This window comes from Lepisosteus platostomus, chromosome 7, assembly GCF_059453375.1.
Source record: "Lepisosteus platostomus isolate fLepPlt1 chromosome 7, fLepPlt1.hap1, whole genome shotgun sequence".
NCBI classification, from domain to species: Eukaryota; Metazoa; Chordata; class Actinopteri; order Semionotiformes; family Lepisosteidae; genus Lepisosteus; species Lepisosteus platostomus.
In genome coordinates, this window is record NC_142617.1 from 23,038,839 (window position 1) to 23,059,198 (window position 20,360).

Consider the following 20,360-nt stretch of genomic DNA (forward strand, 5'->3'; position numbering starts at 1 on the left):
AAAGGATTTGATTTAATTAAAATTTCAGATACAGCTCCTTTAAAAGCTTACATCTTAAAGCCTTTTTCATTGAACAGAACAAAAAAATAGCAATGACAATTTTTACAGTAGTTTAAATGTAAGAAAGGTGCTGTAAAATTATTAAAAAACTTCTAATAATCTTAGATTTGTCAAACTTGGAGATTAGTGTTGGCGATTTAAAATTAAAAAAGGACCCTATCAAATTTTGGCAGAATATTCAAGGAATTACAGTTAACCACGAAGAAATAACAAAGCAGGTCACTTCGCTTAATGCTGCTATACTCCTCATACGCTACTGTGTTAACTGAAGGTTAAAGTGTTCACTTTTATTTCGATTAAAAGTAGGTATTTACATACACTTCCGGATCATTCGTGTTTCATAGGTTAACCTCTTAAAGCTGTGAACAGGATGTCTATGGTAGCTTCTTTGTTTGCTTCCGAGTGAGTATAGGACTTTAACTTTGAAAGTCGGCAGTTTTCAAACATGAAGAAAGAAAACACAACGTTTTGGCTGTGGAGCATTCTTCGGGTTTTCTTTCTTATTTTTCAGCATGGAATAAACCTATTACTTGTTCCTTTGCAGCCCACGCATTTTGACGCAGTTTTCCAACACTTCCGGTTCACTCCCGCTGCACGCTTCTGGTTTTACTGTACTATTTAATCGTAGAACGTGTACACACGTGTATTTACTCATAGGGATTGTGTCCACTTGTCAACACTATCGCTCACTGAGGTGAGTGAAGCGCCTAATTCAATATTCCGGATTTGTTCTCGTTGAGTAATGTACAGAAAGTACGTCTGTCTTGTTCGCTTTGTAAATTACAGATTACTCGGCAAAATTGTTGCTAGTTCCATATGCATTTTCTTTTAAATAATTGACATAATTCATGAAGAATTGTTTTAACATTTTACAGTGACTAGCTTTAGTGTTTTCAGATACCATTCCGTTTTGTTAATATGCAACATTTCTGTATACTCAGAGATTGTAATAGCAGTTTTGCACGAGGCTGAAGTTGGCTTCTTCGCGTTTTTCATTCCACCTTAAATGCAGCTGCTGTGATGTTATATCGCCTTTCGCCTGCAGATGGCGCTCTTCGGTCAGTACTACAGTACAGAACAGCTTTTCCCAATGTATTCCCTCATGCCATGTTCAGAGGTTCATATTTTTAAAAAAAAAACAGTACAGTAAAATATCTTGTACGTCATGATTTTGATAGTCTGCTATATTGTCTCTCACACCTTGGTGTCAGAATTGTGAAACGATTTTGTAACGAGGAGGGAGGGCCATAGCAATTAAGCCGAAAGCGCAGAACGTCCCAGTGAATTCACATTTTGCATTTGTCTTATTTACTCGTTGTCTAACATGCCAGTTTGTGTTATTGTGAGTTTTGAAAATTGGTTTTTGAATTTCTGAAATATGTTTCATACAAAAATGCAATTTGGACAGTCACTATTTACTTACATATTCCCCTTTACTGAGGATATATACAGTAATCCATCCGGATTGGAACATTTAAAAAAGACTGTAGAGAGCTATCTACAGGTGAAAGGCGACACAACATCACAGCGGCAGCATTTAAGGTGGAACGAAAACGAGAATAAAAAGCCAACTTCAGCCTCGTTGTTTTTGCTCTATAATGCCACTAAGCTTTTTACCAGGGTCAAGAGCTATCATTTTGGTTGTGGTTTATCATTTCGAAGACCACTGTTTTTTTATTTCACACTTGAATTCAAATTTTAATGAACACTGTTTTGTGCCATTTGTCATTGGATATTAGCACCAGGTTCACAGATACTGAACAAAGTCCAAAATGGCTTTGGAAATTGAATATTGCAACCATGGTCGGGAGAGACCTGAATTGTTTCCATCTATTGGACAGTTTTGTGAATCTAACAAGTGGGCTCTCAAAATCAAAGTCTGGTCATAGAGCTTGTTTTACTGAAAGTGTGGACTGAACATGAAAGCAAAGCCCTGAATAACAGAGTACCATCAACCCCTTCTTTAACTACTACTTTCAGCAACTGGAATTTATCAGTTTTTCTTTAAGAGTAAAAGAGAGAGAGAGAAACTCAACATTTGTTGGAATCATCTATTTTCCTACACATCTATCCACCTTTTCTTCCAATTTAAAAATAAAAATGTTTATTTAACTCTAAAATAACATTGAGGTTTTGAGAGAAGTAACTGCTTGCATGTTCTGATTTTTAGGACGAACGCTGCAGGGAGGCAATTCTGAGAGTCAAAATGTTTGCAGAAGAGGAGTGGAATGATGAACCCACTGCGCTGGTGCTGACACAAGCTGTCTTCCATCATAGGCAGCTCTCAGATTTCAAGAGTGTCACAGTAAGATCACATTTCCCACAAGTTTCCCTAGTTTTTCATTCCCTAACATTTTCACAGTTCTGAAACAGATAGGTTATATCCAGGAAACAAATAGGTTCTATCCAGAAAAGGATGTGTATGATGAGAGAATTACTTCTAAAGCAACAGAGGAACTTTTCAGCAACTAAACTAATTTGAATTGGGCGGTACAGTGGCTCTGTGACTAAGGATCTGTGGCTGTGGCTGGAAGGTTGCCGGTTCGTATACACGGTCAGCAGAGGAATCCTACTCCATTGGGCCCCTGAGCAAGGCCCTTAACTCCAACTGCTCCAGGGCCACTGTATAAATGTCTGACCCTGTGCTCTGACCCCAAGCTTCTCTCTCTGTCTGTATGTCTCATGGAGAGCAAGTTGGGGTATACGAAAAGACAAATTCCTAATAAAAGAAATTGTATGTTGGCAATAAAGTGATCTTAATAAAACATAAGAATGGGTACATGTGAGAGGAAGCTCTAGAGCCTCAGATCAGCCAGTTTTGTATTGATAATTTCAGGCAATTTTCTATTCTTTATGTACTTAGGCAGTGGGGAATAAGAAGAGCCTCTTGCGGACACTGCAGACTCTAGGCTCAGTCCCAGACTGGAACAGCCCCTGTAAAGAAGGTAGCAGTGACGGTGAAACAGACAAGGCTCCACAAGCTGCCAAGAAGAAAAGAGTCCGGAAGAACTGTAAGACTGCCAAGACAGAGGTCAAGGATAATGAAGAGGATGAGGGTCCAGTGGAGAAAAAGAGAAAAGCTTGTGAGTCATTCATCATATTTTTTAATTGAAAGGTTTCCAATTCTTTTTTTTCAGACAGAGTTAGGCCACTTCATCCCAGTGACTGAAGTGATGATTGCATATACTGCATAATGCAGAATATCTATACATCAGGTATATAAAAGGAACTGATTCACTAGGCAAGAAATGCATGGCTTAGACAAGACGTATGAAAAGTTATTACTTGAGTTACTCCAGACATAGTTAGAAGTCAGCAGAATTAAGATGATTCCTTGTGGGGTTCAATATTTCAGGAGGATTCTCTCAAGATTTCCAAGTGAGAACAGTGTTGTACAAGTGTCTCCTGAGATTGTAAAGATGTTAGGTTACCTCTTTTGTTCTTTAACAAGCACATTTATTCCCAGGGCCTCAGAAGGGAGGAGAGCTGAGAGCTCGGCGAGACAGGCAGGGCAGCAATAAAGAAGCAGAAATGATAAGGCAGGGCGAGTGCGAAACAGAGCAGCTGAAGAAGGATGAGGGCCAGTCCAAGGTCAGCAGGAAGCAGTGGAAGAATAAGATGAAGAACAAAAGAAAATGTAAAAACAAATACCGGCAAAATGGACAAGTGAGCACTGCCTTGGTAGTTAGAAAAGACGGATCAGGAAGTCTGGAACGCTCTACTGTGGAAAGCAAGACAACACATTCTTCACTCCAGGTCAGCCAAATGCAAGAGCAGAATAAGAGGGGAGAAGGTCCAGGGAAAAAAGAACCCAAGGGTTCAGCAGCCAAAAAAGTTGCATTCAGAAGTGTTGAAGGATCAGGTTTGAAATCTCAGCCAGATGGAGAAGAAATAGAAACCAGTGGTTTGTGGGCCATTTCAGCAAGGAAAAGGAAAAAAGATCCAAAACAACAGCAAGCCAAACTGCAGAAGATACTTAAGGTGCTGGAATCTAAGAAAACATGGTCCAGTGTGAGCCAAAAGGAGGAGAAAGTGGCTGACTCGCCCGTCCCTGCACTGGATCGCTCATCTGCCTTGCGAGCTCGCATGGAACAACGGCTGGAATCAGCACGTTTCCGTTACATTAATGAACAACTGTACACCTCCACCAGTCAGGAGGCCTACAGAATGTTCCAGCAGGATCGTCAAGCCTTCAACATCTATCATCAGGGATTCAAAGCACAAGTGGAGCGATGGCCAAGCAATCCAGTTGACTCCATCATCAGCTATATCCGCAACAAGTAAGTGAAGTAAGGGAACCTTTCAGAGAAGTCAAGGTTCTCTGTTCAGGGTGCAGTGTGGAGTGTGGGTTGAAAATATCCTTATATTGCAGTTCACTGCTGCTATAATACTTTTCCAGTGATAAGATATCATTGTAGTATTTCTGGGACAGTAAAACTACGTGGATTTCTGGATCCTTTTTTAAGTACACAAAAATAAAAGACTATATCTGAAATTAAGGGAAAATTTTATTTGCAAGATTAAAGGTTTGTTATTAGAAGACCCTTTTAAAGAGCAAGTGTAAGGGGAAATACGTTGACCACATGGTCATTTACTTGGTTGCCAATTTTTTGTCGTGTTTTAAAGCATTATGTCTGTGATTGGCATTTATTTTTTAATGGAAATACTTGGTTACGTTTTTGGAATCTTTGAAATTATAGAATGCTGCAGTCCTGTTTTCATGTTTTTAGTGCACATAAAATTTTGCTTGCTTCCACACGTTGTAACAGACAAATAAGTTCTGTATCCAGAGATGAAGTTTAAACAACTGAGTTTATTGTGTGCAAGGAACAATAAGACCAAAGTATTGTATAGGTACTAAACTTCCAGTTTATATAGGAAATTTCAGCCGTGATGCAATTGGTTACCATGGTAAAGGGGGGAGGTCACAGTGTTTGGACATTTCCCAGACTTTGACCACTTTTAATGGTCAGTTTTAGGTTTTCTTAGTTGAGGGGTCTCTAGCTTGCATCTGGAATTATTATCAGTTAACCCCATCTCTGCCAAGACTCAAAGCATGGAATGTCTTGTGTCACAAGAAATCTTTGTGCAGAAAGGAATCAGTTAACCCCTTCTTCACATCTTATATCTTTCTTCATACGTATTGAACACTTATCTAAAGTATCCAGAAAATCCAGCACTAGGTCCACTGTGCTCTGTGTTACAAGTAAATGATCTTGATTCTGGTGTATTTGGGCAATTTGTCGTATTTGCAAAGTACAAAATAAGAACTGAGCTTGAGGAATCGACGTAAGACAATTTATTTAAATACTTCAATTTGTTTTCTATACAGTTGTAGAAGCCACATTAAAAAAGACATTGATGCTCTGTAATTAATTCAAAGAAAAAAAGTTTAATTCCTGGCTCAGATGGTTTTACACAGTCAGGTGAAAGAAACTGAGTCTATTTAGTCTTTAACATAGGAGATCTGACAGAAATACAGTAAGCCCTTGGTTTTAACAGTTGAATTTATTCTTTGAATTTATTCGACATAATAGGAATCTTGTCTGTAAAATAAGATATACTGGCCTTTTCCGCATTAACAGGGAAATACTGTTATTATGTTTATTACAAATAATAAAATAAGGCATAATTAAATAAACATCAGTTCAAAATTCAGGAATATCAGTAGTGTGCTATAGAGGTAGGTCAGTTCCTTACACTGGGTGTTTGTTTCGTGTGCGACACGAAGTTAAGAGATTGTATGTAATAAAACAATAGAAAAACAATTTTCATTTACTTTGTTGTGCAATGAAAAACAAATAAGTAAAAAAAATATATATAGTATATATTTTTCTCATTTAATAGTGTGTTTGGAGGCTGAAAAAATGCAATTTTATTTAATCAACATTCAACAAAGGAAACCCTTCCCCCCTATAAATCCATTAGACCAGGGGTTTACTATATTTAAAATTCTTAACAACATTTTATTTCTGACCAGTGCTTAACTTAAGACCTGAGACATAAGTTAAAATGATCAAGATAATTTAAGGGAGATGTCAGGAAGCAGTTCGTTACACATAGTTGTGAGGAGTCTTAAACAAAGTGACCAGACATTTTGTTGAAGTTAAACACAAAAGTGAAACAGCTGAATGAGATCCTTGAATTCATAAACTACTAGAAGCCAAAAAAGCTTCACAGACCAAGCGGTCTCTTCTCATTTGAAACCTTCCTTTTGTTTTTATTATCTTATGATGTGCATTCATTAAAAGAGACTGTTTGCTTTTAACATGGCTTTGTGCTTCGTCTTACAGGCCCTCTTCAATGGTTGTTGCTGATTTCGGCTGTGGCGATTGTAAGATTGCACACAGCGTGAAAAACAAAGTGCATTCCTTTGACCTGTTGCCCATAAGTGATCTTGTTACCGTCTGTGACATGGCCCATGTATGTTCATGCATCTCCCTCTGCTTTTCTCACCATTCAGCCATAGTATGCTTAAACTAAATCCTTAAGACTTCTTATTCACATTTATTCAAGCAAATATAATCAGAGTAATGCAATATATTAGAATCCTCACCTGTCACCATGTTTATGTCTCAGTGAATCATTTCCTCTCACAGGTCTTTTCTCTATACTTATATTTCCAGGTCCCTCTCCCAGATGGGTCGGTGGACATTGCAATATTCTGTCTATCCCTCATGGGGACAAATATTGGTGATTTTGTGGTGGAGGCTAACCGTGTGCTGGTGAAAAGGTAGGATACTCATTTGCCCTCTAGTAGAGCAGAGCTGGGAGAGGGCAGAGTACAGCGTGGCACATCACAACCGCTGGAACACCCTTGAAGGGTCAACCTAGTCTGCTCAGCTACACAAGACTTTTTGTATGACCAGATTCTGATAGAAGAAAATTCTAACTCTACAAAATATATACTTTGAAGTTAGAAGTGTTTACTCCGCCAAGTGTTACAAACTATATCTAAAATTCAAGAGACACTTCTTAGTCACCGAAAGCTGTAACACACGTAAATACCAATTTTCAAACTCTGCATTTTTGGATTCTGAATTTGGAATTAAAATCTCAAACTGAAACTAAGAATCTGAAAATTCCTTAATGCATCAAGAAAATTCCTATTTGCCAGAAAGTAGGTAGCATTAGATATACAGTTCAGGTGGGTAGCTGCATCAGTATGCGTAGGCTGCAAAGGAACAAGTAATAGGTGTATTCCATGCTGAAAAGAGAAGAAAGAAAACACAACGTTTCGGCCGTGGAGCCTTCTTCAGGTGTGTGAAGAAGGCTCCATGGCCGAAACGTTGTGTTTTCTTTCTTCTATTTTCAGCATGGAATACACCTATTACTTGTTCCTTAGATATGCAGTGCCTTGCAGAAGTATTCAGACCCTTTATCTTTTATACAAGAAACTAATGAAGAAACTAATGAGGATATAATTGCGTTACCATTGGCTTCTGCCTGTGCAATTTTGAAGTGACTGTCACCCCAGTCTAGTTTTGGATCATTTGTCAAGCAGTGAATCTGAAGGAAAAGTACAAAAATGAAGGCTAAAGGGCATCTAAGGAAGTTGGAATTAAAGTAAAAAAATGCATAGATTAGGAAAAGGCATAAAAAGGCTGTTTGGATATCCCAGTATGCACTGCTGGCTCAATCAGGAAGTGGAATTGCATCACATCACCCAGGCACTGCCTAGAAAAAGCCGTTCATCAAAACTCAACATCCAAACAAGGAGACTCTCAGCCCCCGAGAGCCCAACAGTTACTTTTAAAGACCTAAAGAGTACAGTGGCTGAGAGTGAAGTAAAGGTGCTTCAGTCAACTGCATCACTCAGGTCGATTCATATAATTACTTAGGTGGACTAGTCATGTTGAGAGTGTTTGCTCAGCAGCGCTTGTATTTCCTGGGAAGACTGAGTGTTTGGGGTTCGACAGAAAGTAATGCTATTCTTTTACCATGCTGTAATCGAGAGCATTATCGGATATGGTATTAGAGTGTGGTTTGGTAATCTATCGGTTCAATTAAAGTCGGAAATTACCTGCCTCATCCAGACGGCTTTGAAGGTCATGGGAGTGAAACAGCATCCCTCCCTGCAGACAATCTTTGAAAACTCCATAGTCAAACAGGCAGGAAAAATTATATCAGATCTTTCCCACATCCTCGACTCTGAATATCAACTTCTTACTTCTGGCAAACATTTTGTACAAAATACAAGCAAAATGTACAGATACAAACATTCCTTTGTTCCACTATCCATTAAAGCTGTCAGTGCAAATGTCAAGAATAAACACAATTTTGACTCTTACCACCCACTTGAGTGCGATATGTTTTGTGATGTATGATAAATGTTACATGTTACATGTTATCTGTTATACTGTACATGTACAATGTTTTTCTTTTCTTCTTTTTTTTGTTTGCATTCTATTAAAATGTACAAGAGTGCTGGGTGTTCATAAAAAAAAAATCCCTCAGGAGACAATAAAATCTTACCTTACCTGACCTTATCAAATCAAATCATGAGCTCTGGCCTGTATCAGAGGGTGCAAGAAAGGAGCTGTCATTAAAAAAAAACTATTGCAAAACCTCCCTGGAATTTGCCAGATATCACAAGAGTATCCAGATTAGATTTAAGAAAGGGTTTTGTAGTAAGATGAGACCAAGACAGAGCATCCTGTGGGGATGCTTCTCATTAGCAGGGAGTGGAAATCTTTTTAAAATTGAAAGAACATGGAAATAATGCAAGCGAACTTGTTGCAGTCTGCTAAAAAAACAGGTCCACAAGCATTCTCCCAGAAACTTGAATCAGCTTGAGAAATGGAGCAAACATCACTACCCAGAGTTGGTAGCTAGTAGACACCTACAATGAAAGACTTAAAGCTGTTATTGTGGCAAAAGGTGGCTCTAATGCAAGCAGCATATTTCAGTTTTTCTCTTTTTTTAAGATATTTGCAAATAACTAATTTTGTCTTTCATGTTTGAGCATGTGAGTTGGCAATAAAAATACTGATTGGAAAAATATTTTAAGTATCATTTTTAATCCAGCAACATTAGAAAACGTATAAAGGGTCTGAATACTTTGGGAAGGCATTGTTACAAATACTTTTTAAATTTATGCCCCAAGCTGGTTATGTTAACTGGTGGAGAAAAGTGTTTTACAGATTAATTTCCTTCACAAATTATATTTCTCAGGAATATGGAGTAGTGATGTTAAATATTTATGATCAAAGTCTCCCCATGAATGAATTTCAGTACAAAGAAAATGAAAATGTATTGTATTCTTTTAAACTTTAGGTCTGATAAAGCTGTCCTATTACAATGTGAACTTTTCGTGTGGTAGGTTTTGGAACATGTCAGTACTTCATTGATTGATGAATTGGCAATTCAATTAAAAATAAGAGTTGTCAACTGAAAGGCTCTGAAACAAGGCTCTGAAGCTCTTATGTATAATGTTTAAGAATACCTGCCAAAAGAGTTCTTCTGCCTTTGCAAGAACTTAGTTTTCTGTGGGCAGCCTAACATGGTTTTGTCATTAACTTCATACCACCCTTCTTTGTGCAGTGGTATCCTAATGATCGCTGAGGTAGCCAGCAGGTTCGAGAATGTTCGCAGCTTCCTAAGTGCGTTGTCTACTCTTGGGTTCAAGTTAGCCACAAAGGTAAGGAAAAATTCTAAGATCTGGGTAGTGATTTGAGAAAAGGTTTTTGAAAATCACAACTTTAGTGGTAGCTGAAATAAAAGATTATTTAATACACTACATTGTCCACATTATATATACTATACTACTGCATAATGTACTACAGTATTAGCATGTATGGTTAAAAGCCATAAATACCCTCCTTTATATTATAATGTAAATACGAATTCACTGGGTTTAAGTTAATTAAGGTAACATTAAGCAACTAAAACAAACAACAGTAATCGCAAACATATATTAATCAGTTACAATAAACAAGATGAATACGCATATGCCAGCTGTTGATTAACTGTTGGCATTAAGTGGTTGATAGTATTTCTATTAGTCTGTTACACAACATCTTTTCTTGGATATTTAAGTATACCCAAAGAATCCTAATGAACCAACAGAGACAAAGAAACAAAAGCACAAAAGGGGAACACTCATCCTCTTGACTTATGTGTTAATTAATTAGTGTAATTACTAATGTTAATGTAGAACAACAGCTACATTTATCTATTGCTTATGCATGTCCAGTGATAGGGATTCTGAATCAATCATCTGTCAATGTATTTACACTGAACTACAGGGTTCTGGCTGCATTCTGATAATACTGATTGGTTGAGAGCTACCCAGCTGTCACAGGGATTCATCAAAAGTGGCTGCATGCTGTTGATTAAACAGTTGATGTGTTCAGGAGTCAGAAACGGTACCCTTGGTCTGCCATACAATACAGTGCCTGTGAGTTTGCAGTTAAGAGCTACACCAATTTGTCCAACTGATGCTGAACTCTATAGTGTACATTATGAGACCTAAATTGTAAATAATGGCAGATAGACAATGGTTTCAGGATTGCAAAAGGGTGTCTATACAGTCTTCATTCTAACCGGTGTGTGATAAAACCAAGAAAACTGATGTGAAACAGAAATTCTGTGATCAGTGCTGTACTGTTTGTAAATAATTCATCAATTTGATTATTGAATACATACTGTATTTATTTTTTTAATTTTATTTAGATTTTACTGAAATCCAATGTGATTAACAATACAGAGTTCTGTATTACAGGGGTCTTAGCTTAAGTCGCACAATTGTACATTTTGTAGTTGCTCTGCCTTTAACTATAACCTGATGTGTTCTCTTTTTTAGGACACTAGTAATTGCTATTTCTACACATTTGAGTTAATCAAGACAAAGGAATCTGAAGGGAAAAGCCATACAGCAGGTCTGGAACTAAAGCCCTGCATGTACAAGAAGAGATGAAGAAAGAAAATTGAAAGTGTGGTTTGGAAACCAAATGGGCCTCAAACTTGCTCGAAATGGGTACCCCCAGTTAAGTACAGTGGACACGTAGCCTCTAAGGCACAGGATTCTTGTTATATGTCTTAGTGATACTCACAGCACAGAGAGACGTTGAACTGTAACAGACAGTTATCTTCAATAATAAATGTATCTTTTCAATTGATGGATTACTAATGATTGGAAGGTGACTACAGTTTACAGGTATTTTCAAAGTTATTTATTTTAGATATGAAAAAACAGTTAAATGTGTATGTGTGATATATTTAATTGTGAAATGTGGAAAAGGGATAATCATAAATAGTAACATATGTAATCGATGAAATACCCGTGTAAATGTGTGAGCAAAGAGACTTCTATAATTGTGATGTTAGCTACAAGACTTTTCCAGAATTGTTCTTTAAATTTCACTGTATTCCAAGTTTTATATTAACAACAATTATTTAGCCTAGATTATTTCAGTAAAAGATGCTGTTATTTAAAGGTCTGTGGTCAGTTGCCTTATTATGATTCTAATTAATCTTGCAGAGGGTGGGGGGAAGCTTGGCTACCAGAGGGATGTAAGTGATTATATCCCTGTCCTTGAGACTGACCTCTGCAGTGGTCAAGTCCTTGTACACAGGGCAGAGGTACAGGGGAAAAGAGGAAGGACTGCTGGTTGCTGTGGTCATGTCTGCTGTGGCTTTGATCCACACCACTGGCAGATGGCATGGCTGGGTAAGACAGTGTCTCCTGGACAGCACCCAGACGTGTATCCCAGTGCACTGTGCAGCTCTAGGCCTGTGAATACCGTTGTGTGGCGGAGATGATGGAATGGCGATGGTATTGAGGACCTATTAAAAAAATAGCAGATTGTAAAGGACATCATTTCATGGTACTGGTATAGACAATGCAAGTTTTCTTGTGTTTCAGGTAATCCCATTTAAAACTGCTCCTCAGCTCTTTTATTCTCTATACTGACCATTTATCTTTTGACATTGTGCACCTACCAGTTTGAGAGTTTACAGGGATTGCAGTTGAGGTTACTGAAGATTTTTAGCTTTGTTGTGCCTAACAAAAGGCATCAGCTGAGAGTTTGTGTGTTGAAAGTCGTCTTTATTTCATATGCATATGAAAGTCTTGCATTTGGACACAAGACTTAAAAGACAACGCTTATAGTGCTCTTTTATACAGTGAAACAAACGATACAATATACACTCCCACCTGGCTCTCTTGAACTTGAACTTTATTGCCATATGTAACAGGTACATGTAGTGGTACAATGGAATTCTTACAGAAAGTCTCTCGATTGTTAAAACAAGTGTAAAAACACAAAGTGCAGACAGTGCATCAAGATAATATACAAACAAACAGTAGGCAGTGTACAAGTAAACAAGTAAGCAGTTTAAATGTAAACAATGACTGGAGATGTGCAATAAATAAGAAATCATAATGAGATAGATGGTATAAGTGTGGTCCGAGGGGCATGGCTAAATGTGTTCGCCAATTGCACTGCTTGTTGATAGAAGCTATTAAGGAATCTGGTGGTAACTGTATGCTCTTGTATCTCTTGCCTGAGGGCAGTGGGGTGAAGAACTCATGCCTGGGGTGATGACTGTCCTCTGTGATGGCCAGAATTCTACCACGGCAGCGGTCCTCATAGACCTGTTTAATCTCGGTGAACCACAGCCTATGATCGTCTGGGCCATATTGACCGTTCTCTGCAGTGCCTTTCTTCCTCGAGAAGAGATGTTGCTGTACCACATGTTGATCCCGTTGGTGAGGATACTCTCAATGGTGCAGCGGTAGAAGTTCACCAACACAGGTACTGGCATCCCCCATCGCTCGAGGCACCTCTAGAAATAAAGGCGCTGCTGAGCCTTCTTCAAGATAGAGTCAGTGTTTACAGTCCAGGTTAGATCTTTAGAAATGTGAATTCCCAAAAACCTAAAACTGGTTACTGTTTCCACTTCCGTTCCATCAATACTGAGTGGGCTGTGAGTGTGTGGCCTGTGTCTCCGAAAGTCCTCTTTTTGCTCTTTTGTTTTATTTATGTTCAAGTCGAGGTTATTCCTATGACACCACCTAAGCAGCTGTACGACTTCATCCCTTTAAGTGGACTCGTCATCGGTGATCAGGCCTATTCTAGTGGTGTCATCCGCCAACTTAATGATGCGGTTGTTGGTGTGTCTTGCTGGGCAGTCGTGAGTGAACAGGGAGTACAACCATGGACTCAGACAGCAGCCTTGTGGGGTTCCAGTGCTCAGGGTGAGTGGTGTTTTATTACCTATCCGCACCACCTGTGGTCTCTTGATTAGAAAGTCCAGCAGCCAGTTGCAGATAGAGTTGCACAGACCTAATCCCATGAGCTTTGTCACCAGTTGACTGGGTATGATGGAATTGAATGCTGAACTGTAGTCCACAAACAGCATACTCACATACGAGTTCTTAGTGTCCAGGTGTTCCAAGGCTGTATGTAGAGCTAGAGAGACAGCATCATCAACTGATCTGTTGTGTTGGTAGGCAAATTGCAAGGGGTCCAGGGACTGCTTGATGGAGGAGTTGATGTAAGACAACACCAGTTTCTCCAGGCATTTCATCACCACAGATGTTAGTGCTACTGGGCGGCAATTGTTCAGGGACATCACTTTTGCCATTTTGGGGAGTGGAACAATAGTGTTTTTTTTTAAGCAGGTGGGGACAATGGACTGTGACAGGGAGGAGTTAAAGATGTCCGTAACACTGTGGTCAGCTGGGCTATACATGTCCCCAGGACGTGAGGTGGTATCCCATCAAGCCTTGCAGGCTTACGGATTTTCACCCTGCTCGGAGTCTTCCACATGTCCTGCTCTGAGAGTTTCAGAACAAAATCGCCCTGCACACTTGGGGTCTTCTCAGCAGTGCCCGTGTTCAGAGCATCAAAGCGAGCATAGAAATGGTTCAGCTCGTCCGGCAGGGATGTGTTGTTCGTGTTGATCTCCTGGCTGCCCTTGTAGCCTCCTGGCCCTTGTAGCCTGTGATTGACTGTAATCCCTGCCACAGCTTCTGGGTGTCAGTGCACTGCGTTTCAAGCCGCACTCTGTAGCTCCGTTTGGCGCGTTTTATGGCTTCCTCTAATGCATACCGTGATTCCCTGTACAGCTCTTTGTCCCCCGATTTGAACGCGGTGGATCTATCTTTTATTTTATTGCAAATGTCGTTTTTGAACCACGGTTTCTGATTGGGAAACCGTCCTAATTTTCTTTTCAGGTACACAAATGTCAGTGCAGTATTTAATATAGCTGGTGACCGCGTCCGTATACTCGTTTACGTCTGTGTCGGGAGCTTTGAATGCGTCCCAGTCTGTACTCTCAAAGCAGTCTATTAACCTGCTTTCCGCCTCCTCAGACCAACAACGCACTGACCTGTTCGCAACGGGGGAGGTCTTCAGCTTCTGTTTGTATCCAGGAAGCAACAGGAAAGCGATGTGGTCCGACTTACCGAAACACGGTTTGGGAAGCGCTTTGTATGCTCCTTTTATTGTTATGTAGCAGTGGTCCAAAATATTGCCTCCTCTTGTCGGTACAGTGACATGCTGAATGTATTTTTGCAGTACTTTCCTCAGATTGCAGTGGTTGAAGTCCCCGACTACAATTGAGACAGCTTCCGGGTGGGAGTTTTCGTGCTTGCTGATGTCGAAGAAAACTCAGTCTTCACTCAGGTTAGGAGATTGTCAACAGAGATCTTTAATTCAATCAGCTGAAGGGGAGCATATCACAGAGAAAGGGTTTCCCCCAGCACTCAAGACATGCTCACTGTACTGAAGTTATACTTTCCTTTTTATACATTAAAAGTAGGCAAGACTTTAACATATCAAAGGAACATACAGGGAAAGGGGCAGTGTCAGAAGGCAAACAAACAGGACAGGAAGATGCCATTTGGCATCCTACACTCTGTTTCATTTCTCTCTGGTTGAATGGGTGTGAGGAATCACAGGCTTTAGTTTGCACCCAAGACAGTGGTCTTAGGTGCAAACAGAAAACCTTTCCTGCGCATAGTCACTGACCTTTTGACTCGGTCTTCCACACTGATAATGTTGTGGAGTTGGATGTGTGATGCTTCCACGAAGGCTCGAGGTTGAATGTAAACGGCTGTAATAATGGTGGCGGAAAACTCCTTTGGCAAATAAAGGGGTTGACATTTTATGGTCAGGTGTTCTAGATCCAGTGAGCAGGATTTAGAGATTACCTCCACGTCGGTGCACCATTTGCTGTTGACCAGGAAGCAAACGCCTCCTCCTTTGTGTTTGCCGGTTGCTTTGTAGTTTCTGTCCATGCTGTCCAGCTCCTATTCCGCGTTGATCCGACAATGTAGCTCGTCTATCTTATTGTCCACTGACTGAACATTAGCTAACAAAATAGACGTCAGTGGTGGTCTGTGCGGAGGCCTCCATAGTCGCGCTAGTACGCCGCCTCGTCTCCCCTGGCGTCTGCCCACCTCTTGTTGTTCGCCGCATCTTTGTCCAATCCGGCAGGTGGGGTCCAGTACATGAAAAAAGTTGTTTGATGACCCTAAGGAGTCTGTTCTCACGTTTAAAAGTGTATGTCTTACACTTACAAGTAATGACAGACATTGAGCATCCAACACAAAACAAGAGTATTAATGTATAAATAAACAGAATTATCCGGAATGTCAGTACAAAATTCAGTTCTGATCACAACACATGTTCTTCCTTGAGCTGTAGCTAATTTTTTCAATGAGGCAGCCATGTTAATGACTTCCCTTGCTAATTTGCCAGTGCCATACCAAGGGAACGCTATAGCAAAGAAACGTTCCATCTCGGTAATAGCCCTAGGATATATTCTGGAGTGATTTGGAGAGAATGGGCTGTGTGTCTGTATTAGTTATTTTGTATTTAATTTCTTAGATGAGCTTAGGAAGGAGGCTTCCTCTTTTAAATGTATTATTTTATGTAAAGCTCTCTTTTCAGCTTCTGACAGGTTCTTTGTGAAATAAAGCCCATTTCTTATGATTTCTCCAGAAACGTCTGTTTTTTTACAGTAATTGCACATCGATTTATTTGGTAACTTATCCTGCTTGATTTGGCCCCCCTTGCCCTGCCAACCCGTGGGGGCACTCCCCATCTGAAACGCACGTACTTTAGCATACACTCCACTTTCCTCGCTTCTCTACTGAATCGCTCAAACTTCATATTGTCATCCTCTGTGATATCAGGAAAGCACAACTGTGGCATCTTAGCTATTATCTGACTTAAGCCCATTCAGATTAATCTGTTTTATCACTATGGACTTAACTTCATTAACCTCTTCGTTTGCTAAGCCTGAGTATTCAAGCCACAGCGTAACAATCCTCTCTATGAAATCTAACACATCCTCACTCTCTTTCTGTTGACATGCTGTAACTTTCTTCCAGTCTGTCCTGAGTGGGTAGTATTCTTTCCGAAACTTCCACACCATGCTCCACCCCTCTTTATTTTTTCTCGCTACATATGTTCGCAACACGCCGGCCCGCTTTTCTCCTACCCTCCTTAGAATCATAGCTGTCTCTATAGGTTTAATACTATATGTATCTTTTAATTCCTGTAGAGCATTCCATGTTTCCTGCCTCAGGGTGAGGTACTTCCTTAGCCCAGTGATCTACATCCTCAGTCTTGGGTTTATATGTTTTACCCTGTTTCTTTCTTTATGAAAAGCATACGTCATCTTCTGAAAGGCGATCCTTGTAATCCCTTATCTACCTTATCCTTTCTTCCCGCGAAAAAATATTTTTTTCCTGAGGGAGGTGGTTCAGATCCGTCTCTATCCTGACCATACCATGTCATACCAGACACACACACACACACACACACACACACGCTCTCAGCTCTTTACATTCATTTGTACTCACTGCAGTTCAGGAAATTCCATTTGAACCCGTGGAGTGGAGAAGGGACTTTTATAAAGAGGAGTCCTGACCTCTTCAAAGCAGCAGCAGAACTCCACTGCTCCTGCGGAGTTCTATCACTGAGAGTACCCTGCTCGCAGTGCCACCACTTGTTGTGCCAGAAAAAAACGGCATCAGCTGAGCGTTTGTGTGTTGAAAGTCATCTTTATTCCTATGCATATGGAAGACTTGTATCGCGTGGCACAATACTTAAATGACAACGCTTACACTCTTTTATACAGTGAAACACACAATACAAGATACGCTCCCACATGACTCTCTACTTGCATTGTGGCTATTTATGGTCATTCTAAAAGGCTGACCATTACATATATATTCTCTACTGCCGGCTTGCGTGACAAGCAGCCCCCTTATGCTGAATAGACCATTTGTTCCAGGAGAGGTCACTCGGTCATTTCCCCAAGAACTATATCAGCTGTGCATAAAGACATCATGTGGCTATGTTATCTCTTGAGACCAGATATCCTGAGATGGATTTAGTAAAATATAAGTATAAAGATAAGTATATAGATACATTGTTATCAAGATATAATAAACATTTTTGTTAATTCCATTAATATCTTTAAGTATCTTAACAAAATATATGCTTCACAATATTTGTTTTACACAGTTAGAAATGAAATTGAGTTTGACTTCGAGGCATGGGAACAAAGTAATGACTACTGTAGAAAAAATATCAAATACATACAATCAAGTAGGAACAGGCAAAGGTTTATTCCATGTTGAAAAGTAGAGGAAAGAGAAACGCAACTTGGAGCTATGGAGGCTATGGAGCCTTCTTCGGGTGTCAATAAAATAAAGTATACACATATCATCGCTCTGTGACTACACTTTGTCTGTTACCTTAACCATACGATCAATAGCAAAAACTGCACAGCAGAATCGAATTGGCATAATGAGGTACATATTTGTAAGGATAGTTAATGACTATGGTATTGTTTACTCAAATCATGAAATAATCTACCCAGGGGTCCATTTTGAAGTTTATTTCCAAGCCAATGTCTCTACTGAAGAATGAAGAGATAAGAGAGATGCCTGGGAAGTGGGATAATAATATCATTTTCATGTTTTTGTATGTTTTTTGCAAATTATGCAGTCTAGTGGCTTGATGTAGGTTTTGTGCCCAAATGTATTTAAAGATGCTGCCTGTCCTTGGTCAGTAAGGGGCATGTATTTGGTAAGCTGGCTGTACGCCCAGAATATGAAAAGAACTAACTGTTGTCTAGTCTGCAACTTAGATATAATTAATTGGCAGGTGTTGCTTTTTCATCATTTGTTTAGAATATGTCATAGTAACTCTTTGTGTTTTAAGGTATAAAGGACCATCTTTAGCTACTTATTTTTTAAGTCTGGTGGTCGCAAGCCAGACTTCCATATGCATATGAATAAAGAGACTTCTGCTTCACAGACACCTGAACTTTGTAATTTGTTTGACACTACACCACTATAAAGAAAGATATAAGATGTAAAAAAGGGTTTAACTGATTTCTTTCTGCACAATGACTTCTTGTAACACAAGCCATTCCATGATTAGGCACCTTTGAGTTATGGTGGGATGGGAGTTAATTGATATGAAATTCCAAGTGCAAGATAAAGACCCCCCCCCAACTAAGGAAAGATAAAACCGACCATCAGAAGTGTTTAAGTCTTGGGAATGTCCAAACATAGGGGGCCCCCCATTACTATGGTAACAATTTGTGACAGAAGCAGGTGAAATTTGCTATATAAACTGGAAGTTTTGTACCTAGATCTCAAACAATACTTTGGTCTTATCGTTCCTTGTATGCAATAAACTCAGTTACTCAAACTTCATCTCAGGTTCCAGAACTTATTTGTCTGTGACTACAACTCTATCAAATCAAAGTGCTCCTATAACAGCATCTCTGTCCTATTTGTTCTCCGTCTCCACACATGTTCCTTATACGTATGCCATGCTCTCTAAATATGTTGTGTGTGAGCACCTGTGCAAGGATTCAGAAAAACCTTTGTATGTATAAAATGGTTGTAACCGAGACTGCCTAGTACTCCCCTGTATGTTCGTCACTCATCTGTGATTATGCTAGTTTGTAATGAACAAGGAGGGGCATCAGATGTCATCATGACCTTTTCTCCATAAGACTCAGGACTGGCTTCTTTTCTTCCACCCTAACCCCCAACATTCTAAAAAACTTTATAGTTTTGTCTTAATAGTGTTCCAATTGTCTGAAAATATATTTTCCCATCATCAGAATACAAAGAGAAAGCTAAAAGAAAATGAAACAATTATGGAATGCCATAAATATCACATACAGAATGTACCTTTCTTTTGTGCATGAAATTGCTCTCATCAATTACTACAAACCCTTCTGCCACTCAGGTACCTCTGTGGTACCTCCGGATAGCTTTCACACAGATACCCCGGACCTCCTTGGAAATGTCTTACAAGGGGCTGCTGCTCGTATCTATGCCATCCTGAATCATGTCTATTTGACAAAGACGCAATCCTTGGGCAAATCTAATTCAAGAGTCAGTGAGAGAAAACAATATATTTGTTTATATTTGCACGTTTTTGCATGACCCACTTTTTCCTCCACCTCATAAGGTCCCTGCCAAGAGGCCAGGAATTTACATTCCGGGGTCGGGACTAATAGCAATACTTTGTCCCATGACTGAAATTCTCGCATACTATCTCCCCTATTATAAATCTGCCTTTGTTGCGCCTGGGCCTTCTCCAGATTTTCCTTCACAATGGGAACAACAATGTTTATCCTTTCCCTCATTTGTTCCACATGTTCAATGACAGTCTGTAATGGTGAAGGTTGATGCTCCCAGGACTCTTTGACCAGATCTAATAAGCCCCGTGGTCTCCGAATGTATAATAACTGAAATGGAGAGAACCCAGTCGAGGCCTGTGGTACTTCTCGAATAGCAAACATTAGATAAGGGAGCAATTGATCCTAATTTTTGCTGTCCTTTTGCATGGCCTTCCTCAGCATGCTTTTCAGGGTCTTATTAAATCGCTCCACTGGTCCATCTGTTTGTGGGTGATATACGGAGGTTCGGACCTGATGAATACCCAAAAGCTTACTTAGGTATCGCATGATTTTTGACATAAAAGGAGTTCCTTGATCGGTTAAGATCTCCTTAGAAATTCCCACTCTAGAGAAAATTTGCACTGGCTCTCTAGCTATGTTTTTGGCTGTAGCAGCTCTCAGAGGAATGGCTTCTGGGTACCTCGTGGCATAGTCCACTATTACCAGTATATACTGATGTCCCTTTGTAGTTTTAATCAGGGGTCCCCCTAAGTCCATCCCAATCCTCTCAAAAGGAGTTTCTATAATTGGTAGGGGAATCAAAGAGTTTTTATAATAAGGTTGGGGGGCAGTTTTCTGATACTTCTGATACTTTCTGATATTCTGGGCATTCCCGACAATATCTCTCAATG

At 39.7% G+C, this 20,360-nt stretch overlaps 1 protein-coding gene across 2 annotated transcripts; it reads left to right on the plus strand.

The window, feature by feature from the left end:
* Nucleotides 1-601: 601 nt before the first annotated feature.
* Nucleotides 602-18,346, plus strand: LOC148658481 (uncharacterized). Of its 2 annotated transcripts, none has more exons than XM_088639729.1 (8): nucleotides 602-754; nucleotides 2,231-2,365; nucleotides 2,924-3,143; nucleotides 3,527-4,340; nucleotides 6,354-6,483; nucleotides 6,687-6,793; nucleotides 9,604-9,700; nucleotides 10,865-18,346. In XM_088639729.1, exons 2-8 carry the CDS (start codon nucleotides 2,267-2,269, stop codon nucleotides 10,976-10,978), a joined length of 1,581 nt encoding a protein of 526 aa, XP_088495855.1. In that variant the 5' UTR covers nucleotides 602-754; nucleotides 2,231-2,266; the 3' UTR covers nucleotides 10,979-18,346. The 2 variants fall into 2 exon arrangements, with proteins under 2 accessions (XP_088495855.1, XP_088495856.1); XM_088639730.1 differs by having other exon boundaries at nucleotides 619-813.
* The last annotated feature ends 2,014 nt before the right edge of the window (nucleotides 18,347-20,360 follow it).